We start from the raw sequence: 8,260 nt of genomic DNA, 5'->3' as shown, positions 1-8,260 counted from the left end.
CTATCAACAAATAGCAGTGCTTTTCTACGCTGTCACATCAACCACATTTCCATAGTGTAGCTAGGCAACAGCAGCACCTGAGCAATTTATGTTGTCCTCATTCTCATATGTACCTTTTCACTGAGACTTTAGGGAGAAGGAAGGAGAGAACAAGGTATCACAGTGAGAAATGTTTACCAACTGCTTTACATTTCCTCAGGTTGTTAGCTCTTGCACTTACAGGGTTGACTTCTGATCCTAAACAAATGGTACAAGGTGTGAAAATTGATCAATATTTTTTTATTACCACCTTCATTTTGAAAGTTACCTCCAGTGTAGTGTTGGGAACCTGATACCCAGCAAAACTCTCCAGAAGAACTATGTTGATACTGCATTTACTGAAAGGAAATATACAAAAACCAGTAAGTGCCATGTTCTTGTGTTTCCTTATCTATCTCTATCTCGAACTAGATCCTAGATGACAGCACTTCAGCATCTGATACTGTAAATTAAAAAGGTACTACTAGTTAGACCAAGTAGTAAATGAGTGTTTGATCTTGAATTAATAACAAGAAGCGATAAACAAATGTAATGTAAGTACAGGTGTTCTATTTTAACTCAAAACTCTAATACTACTATACAGCTAAAGAAAATAAAGGCTTGAACTAAGTTGTTTGAATTGGAAATATTTTAGATTGGGAAACATTTTCATATGCTGATAAATTCCAGACATATATATATTGTGAACATGCACTTAAATGATGTATCTTCCATTTATTGTGAAACTCATCCTAATTAAGAACAGCATCTGTACTCACAGCAGTACAGGAACATGTGATGGCTTTTAACGTAATATCAGGGAGTTAGTTAGCTTACATCCACAAGAGAACAGTTGAGGTTAGATCAGTTGGAGTCAACAACGTTACTGGCGCTGTGAATACTGTACCCATAGAGAGCCTTTCCCTCCAGACGGCAAGCACTCCCTGCAGAAAGAGCTGTTTCATGTCTCCAGCCATGCTGTTCTATCCTTTCATTGGATATCAGTGTCCCCAGAGGAGACAGAAGATAGCATGCCCTCAGAGAACTCTCCAATCACTTCAGAGATAAGCCAGTTGACCAAATTAGAAATACTCTCTCATAAATTAAACTGGCCTTTTTACCACACTGGACAAGGGGGGTTTGTTGCTTCCAAACCACTCATCTGGTGGGGACAAAGCTGACAACTCTCAGCCGTGATATCTTACAAACTGCAAGAGATGGCAAAGTCTTTAGCCAGTACAGCCAATTCTTCATGATGGTCTAGCCCATATATACGATGTGGGCTAGCCACGCTACAGTTTCTGCTATCTTGATTTGTGCTGGTTTAGTGAAAGTAGCCCTCTTTCACATGCTCTCCAAAACAAAATATATCTGTGTTGCTGCAGTTTCCTCTTACAGCTTAGGTAAAAACAATGTGCACTGCAGGATATATTGGAGAAAAAATTGGCCAAAACCTGCTTCTTTTTAACCACTGTCCAAAGCTGCAGGTGTTCTTGTCAGTGTTACTGAGGCACCTTAAATTTGTGGGGGTTCCTAGACTCCTTTAGTGTACATTGATAAATAAAATTCACATGTCAGATCATTTTATCATTTTGCATGGACTAGGAATGTTCTTTAATTGGTTTGTCATTGCAAAAAGTTTCAAAGGTTGTCTTCAGAGTTTATGAATGTCTGTTGTGAATCAGCAGACATCTGTCAAGAACCTTGGACTGCTTTATGTGGTATGGTTGATAGCAATCTCTTGTGCAGGCTCTGTCTCAGTGCTGCAAAGTAGTACAGTTTTATAAAGTTAGAGCCCCCTGTAGAAACCCATGGTAGAGACAAACTTTGTTATATGCCCACTGCAGTTTACCATACACCTACAGCAGTTCTACAGAACAGTTTTTTCTTTCATAGACAGTATGTGATATCAGTGTATATTCACTTTTTTTTGCAATTGACATGTAAATTGGAGTTGAGAACTTACTGGCTTGGCCTTTTCAGTGCTCACGGGCCCTTAAATCTCCCCCCAGCTGTATCTACCCTCATTTTGCTCCACCCTTCTGCTGCGCATGTTAATCAAGGGCAGGTCAGGGAATCCTAGTTCTGAGTACGCGCTTGCTGCCTGGAACTCAGTGGGGACTCAGCAAGAGATACGACTGAGAACTATGTCTTTTCTGCATTGCTGTGAGGTGGACAGAAAGAGAAAGCTTTTCTCCGTCAACCTTTCTACCTGTCTTGGTACTGTATATGGTGTGAGGACAACTGCATACAGCAGCCTTCAGTGAGGGACTTCGGACCTCTGCTCAAGCTTTTCTGGAGGAATACGGACTACTTCAGGCTGCGGGAAAATGTACTGGCGAAATCATGTTAGGTAAGGCTGCCTGCACTGTCGAGTACCTCCTTCAGACAAGGGAGATTTGTCTTTTAATAGTACTTTTTTGATTGAGAATCGAGACAGGATGATGAAAGGAAATAACGTACCTGGAACCGAAGGTGAAGGCAAATGTTCCCCTGTTGTCTTTGCTACTTTTGTAACTAGCTGGTAATAACTCCGTTGTGGTAAAGAAATGTATGGAAAGAAACCGTTCAACTGGTTGTCACCCAGAAAGTGTATGGTATCTGTAGCTTTCTGGAAGAAGGCATAAACATACACCTCCTTCCTTCCACTTTCTCTCCCTTCTCTTTCTCTTCTCTCCTATTTTCGCTTTTTTTTTTTCATTCACAATCAAAATTTGAGATTGTTGATGTGTTAATTACTGCTGATATGAAATATTTATAGTTTATAATATCAGTGCTCTACAAATCTTTGAAAATGTTCTCCCCCTCCTTTCCCCCGCCCCACCTACGGGAGTCCAAGCATCTCTTTTGTTGTCTGCGTCTTATTAACATGAATCTAATTCATTTATTTGGTTTTCGTAGAATTCTTTTCATTGTGACTCTGATCTGGCAGACCATTCACTTAGCAAAAGGTAAGGAAAACTTCATGTTTTCCCCCTGCTCCTTGCGTCTCTTATAGTTTTGCAATATGCATTGCTTCATTACAAGCTATCCTTCCATTTCTGTACTTCAAGGCCGTGAAAAAGAACATGAAAAAGATGTGAAAAATCTCAACACTACAGCACAAAAGCAACAGCCTAAGAATTCAGTGACAATTATAGATGCTTTCAGTGACACGAATCAGAGTTACCAAAGCAGAAAACAACCGAATTCTAGGGAATTTGTACCTTTCACTGGGATTACAGATAGTAGGTAACTTTATTCATTTAAACAATGTCATAAAATTGATTGGTTTTTTTGTTTGTTTTCGTGGTTCTGTTTGTTATAAATACAATATCATAATAATGCTTTGACTGTTCTCCTGAGCCCTGGGTTGGCTGAAAGCTTCCAACCAGTTGGTATTCTATGGCAGCTTTTAAATTATCCCCTCGGCTGCTTATGAAATGGTGCTAAAAATTTGAGGTAAAAGCAGCGATCTCGCATCTGTAAAGTGTTTCACAGTGATAAAAGAAAATAGAATGTTGGGAATTAAGATGTTTGGAGTCTGGGACTTGGAAAGAGTTCTTAAATTTGTGTAAAATTCTCTCCATTTCTTAAAATTCTCCGTGACCAAAAATAATTTCTCAGGAATGGAAGAAATTGAGCATAAAAACTATTATTCCAGGCACCTGAGAAATGCCTGGGGGAACGTTCCCTTCCAGTCTCGAGACTATGCGGCACTTCCCCCTAACAATGCCACCTCTCTTCAAAAATTAGCAGTACTTCTGGTAATTGCCCTCGTGTGACTGAAACCCGCGGCCAAAGTGAAATATTTCACTTTGGTAAGTACTGTTTCTGTGGGACATGCCAGGCCTTTCTTCTTGACCATGTAGTAATCCCTGGTAGTTTGCTTCTAATCCCCAACCAAACAAACTCGGCTTAACTGAGCAAACACTCCTAACAAGCAGCTAATTTTATTGTCTCTAAAGACAATAAAACCAGATATCTTTTGCAACTGGAGAGAACGAGTGAGGAAAAGGGGAGGTTCACAGCCCCTTGAATGCTAGGTAGACCCAATAATGCTATCTTGCTTTGTAAACTCCATAATACCGTCTCACAGGTAAAAAACTGAACAGAAACTGCTGCCAAAACGGAGGGACCTGCATCCTAGGGGCTTTCTGTGCATGTCCAAAGCATTTCAGTGGCCGACACTGTGAACTAAGGTAAAGACTAAATCAAAACCAGGGAGCTCCTCTGGCTGGCTATTTCTTGCTGTGGTAAATGTCTCCCTTGTCCTTGACAGAAAGTGCGGCAGCATTGCCCATGGCGACTGGATGATGAAGGGCTGCTGGCTGTGTCGGTGCCTCTATGGCACTCTGAAGTGCCTCTCTCAGAACACACGAGACAGCTGTGGTAAGGGTCAGTGGTAAATCAAGGTTTTTTTGGCTGGTGGGAGCAGAATTACCTTCTGCAAGGGTGGTTTACTTGAAGGAATGCTGTATGTGCTCTATTTTAACTTCTGGGGGCCATGTTTTTCTTCAGAGAATATGTCAGTGAAATAGTGAATAATACAGCTGTTGCTCTATACCACATAAAATACTTTGAGATCTTTATAACCCTGTGCAGCAGGAAACTATTTCTGCCTTTTTAATTTGAAATTACTGGAATATTTTTCCCATTCTGCAAAACCTGCATACGTTTGAGTTTCCACACAACGAAGCAAATTGTATTAAGAAAATAGCACAGAAAAATAAAATAATTGTTGCTTTTTTCCTAGATCAGGAGCAAGAGAAAACAGATGTAAGCTGTTGTGGTAGGAGTAGGAACCAATATTAAACAAGAGAAACAAATACTGAAAGCTATAGTATAAGCTACTCAACACATATAAATGGCTGAAAGTTAGTCTGAATTTTGACCTGTAGCTAAATTCTCAGAATACTGCTATATTAAGTTCTAACACTGAGCATTCTACACAAATAGTGTGCAGCCATAGCCCCTGACAGTGTACAGTAGTTGCTCACAATCTCCTCAAATGCACTATATTACTTTGTTGTCTTTAGAGATCAGCTGGTTTAAAAAACAAACAAACAAAAAAAAAAACTTATATAAAGGTCTGAGCATTTTTAAAAGCAGTATATCAACAACATAAGAAAATTAAAAGATTACTTTATATACACTTGTTTTCCATGGAAAACTGGCAACTGTCATAATGAACATTTTCAACATCCTGAGATGATTTAATCAAGAGTTTAATGTCATTTTATCTCTATTGGCAAAGCTTGTGCAAAATATTCTTGCTGTCCTCCATCCTTAATGTTTCACTCCTGCATTGCTTTGGGTGACAGCATCAAAATTACGGTTTGGCATGAGAAAGAAAATAGGTTTAAATAGTCTCACTTGTATCCCAAAGAACTACCAGCCTCTTCTTTCCTGACCAGATTCCCAGCTGTGTAGCACGGCACCGAAGCTGTGACTCCTGAAAACCTCCACCTTTTGCCTTGAAGGCTTCTCTGATTAATTACATGAGGCAACTAACTAGCAACACCTAAACTCTTCCGAAGCGTTAAATGTTCTCACGTTTTAGCTCTCTTTAGCATTCAGTTTTGAAGCGACTATTTCCTGTTAGAAAAGCAAAAAACCTAACAGGCCTGGCTATGTTCAGTAAAGGCAGTAATGTTCAGTAAAAACTGCTCTCGAGTTTCACTTAACAAAGGCAGTAAAAGTAATATTGGAAAAGCAGTTGCTCATACTCCAAGCAGAGGCTCAGTGGCTTTCACATGCATGAGGTTTTGGCTTTCTGGTTTTGCTGAGGATTGAAGGCATCCCGTGAACGGAAGGGTTAAAAGGCTGCGTGCAGACTTGGTGCATGCCTTTTGTGAAGATGTTGCTTTTGCTTGGTATTTACTTTTGATTATTCTGAGATTAATGCCTGCAAGAGCTGATAAGTGCTATCAGTTGCTCCTCAAACGATCATTGATGGCACGTCTATTCAGTCTCTCTTTGGTTTTAACAGCTGATACTTTCAACTTAAGTACCTGTGAGATGTTTCAGAAGTTCCAAAGTATGTTGAAAATCCTTGTTATCGTTAACCATTTTATTTTCTTGATATTTTTGTAGAACTGAGAAGGGAAGAGGAAATTATCAGACTATATTCTAATGGCCTAAGACTACAACAAACAATGTTTGCACAGATTTGCCTTCTGACCTTCCTCCTGGAGCTTTGCTGCTGGCAGTTGTGAAGCTGAACAAAAAGATTATGCAAGGGTTCCTGCAGCCTTTAACATGAGTCGTACAACTTTCTTTTGTAAACTGCAGAAGACACTTGTACTTACATTGCAATCTGCCTCAGATATGTGCTAGTTAATGATTAAATGCTTGGTTTATTATTAATACAGATTTTATAAACGTGAAGTATTTATTATTTTTTTATTATTATATTGCAGCTACCAGTGTCTAATTCCAACAGTTCTTTAGTTTTAAAACATTGTTCTTCCAGTGAAAGAACTAAAAACGAACTATCTATGCCTTAAGTATTGTAAATTACTTCGATTTACTTTGTGCACGGTACAACTACTTTAAATAAATAACAGCGTTTTTCTTTGTTTCCGAAGAGCCTTTGTGTTTGGTTTTATCTAACATGAACATTCTGACTACCATCTGGCTACCCTATTGTATTCAGTAACAAAATGGCAACAAAAGGGCAGGGTAGCTTAAACAGTCTGAAATTTGAAAAGATAAGGAGGGTTTTAATGGTAAATTTCTAACAGTATGGTTATGGAAGAACTAGAAGTTAGGTTTTCAGTTTTTATTGTTATTTATTGTAGCTAAAATTGTACCTATGCATAATCTTAGGCAGGAGGTTTATGTTTCTGCAGAACATGTAGCTGATAATCATTTGTCTTTTGAGGGTTTTGTTTTATTTTACATCCTAAAAATAAGAGCTCTTCTTTTGTTTATAAAAGGGCAGTGAAGGGCAAACTTCTTAATTTTTTTCTATAGGAAATATGTCCTGAACTACATACTATTTGAGTATCTCTAGGCTGTAGAACAAAATTTTAAGAAAAAGTATTTGGAACATGTAACTGCATTTGTACTGCAAGTTTACAAGACATCAAATACATGCTTATTTAAAAGAAAGAAAAAGGAAAAAAAAGAAGCAAATAGTAGCTTAAATGTACCTTCATTCTTAGCGTGGAGCTACCACATGAAAACAATCAAATTTTAATTTTATTGGCTCTAAAAATGTTACCGATTTATAAAATCAGTAGGAGTACCTTAATGACATTCAAAAGTTAAAAAGATGCTATTCTTAATTTTTTTAATTAATTTCCTTGGTGCAACAAAGACAACAATCCAGTCGCGCAGCAGAAAAAAGATGCATTACCAACAAATGTCTTAATAAGGTGTCTGTCTTTGAATGTATGACTATTCAGTAACAGAATTTTACAGGGAGCTGCTATGTAAAAACAAGTGCATACAAATACTATGAGGTATTCAGACTGCTCCTTTGAACACCTTGGAGTTGAGAAGTAAGATTTTTTCACCACATGTTCACTACTTTTCTGAAAGAGTGGTCAGGTGCTGGAATGGGCTGCCCAGGGAGGTGGTTGAGTCACCGTCCCTGGAGGTGTTCGAGAAACGTTTAGATATAGTGTTGAGAGACTTAATTTTTTATCCCTATAGAAAACATACAGAACCATGAGAAACTGCAGCTGACAAAAGAAAAGAATCACCTAATAACAGGGTTTATAACAGAAGATCTATTTCTGTTGCAATAACATCCACAGCATATTTAATCAGGAAGACCTGCTCTGGAGTAACTCCTTATGCAGATGAGCCTATGTGCCTGCAGGCTCACCTTGATGGAGCTGTATCAGTGTACCAAAACAGCAGCCCAAGGCATGTAATTAGAAGCATCAAGGTATATTTTTAAAGCACTGCATAGTGAACTTAGTTCAGTAAGTAATTCCAATTAATGTCAGTGTAAATTACTGCTCAGTCTAAATGCTAGGATTTGAAAAATTCATCCTGTGTACCCAGAAGAACTGGCAGAAATCTTTTGTTTGTGTTTGCTGTTTTTTTTTAATGATAAAAAATCATTTTCCCTGCTTTATGCCATTTGATTTACTAGCAAAGTTTTACTAACAAATCTGAAAATGATTGTTTTAGTACTGTTTGACATCTACTATATTATGGCAAAGTACACACTGACATTTTACGTGTCAGTAAACTGTGTAAGGTGTTTGCCGGGCTGCGTGTCAGGGCTCTGTAAGGTGCCATGAGT

The 8,260-nt window shown here is 38.4% G+C and overlaps 1 protein-coding gene across 2 annotated transcripts; it reads left to right on the top strand.

The window, feature by feature from the left end:
• LOC110390244 (cryptic protein) lies at positions 2,049-6,586 on the top strand. 2 transcript variants are annotated; one of them, XM_021381500.1, is made up of 6 exons: positions 2,049-2,371; positions 2,920-2,969; positions 3,072-3,245; positions 4,097-4,199; positions 4,280-4,395; positions 6,094-6,586. In XM_021381500.1, the coding sequence occupies exons 1-6, from the start codon at positions 2,349-2,351 to the stop codon at positions 6,213-6,215; spliced, it is 588 nt and encodes a 195-aa protein (XP_021237175.1). In that variant the 5' UTR covers positions 2,049-2,348; the 3' UTR covers positions 6,216-6,586. The 2 variants fall into 2 exon arrangements, with proteins under 2 accessions (XP_021237175.1, XP_021237176.1); XM_021381501.1 differs by having other exon boundaries at positions 2,052-2,371; positions 4,280-4,389.

This window comes from Numida meleagris, chromosome Z (assembly GCF_002078875.1).
Source record: "Numida meleagris isolate 19003 breed g44 Domestic line chromosome Z, NumMel1.0, whole genome shotgun sequence".
Taxonomy (NCBI): Eukaryota; Metazoa; Chordata; class Aves; order Galliformes; family Numididae; genus Numida; species Numida meleagris.
This window is presented reverse-complemented; position numbering and strand designations above follow the sequence as displayed.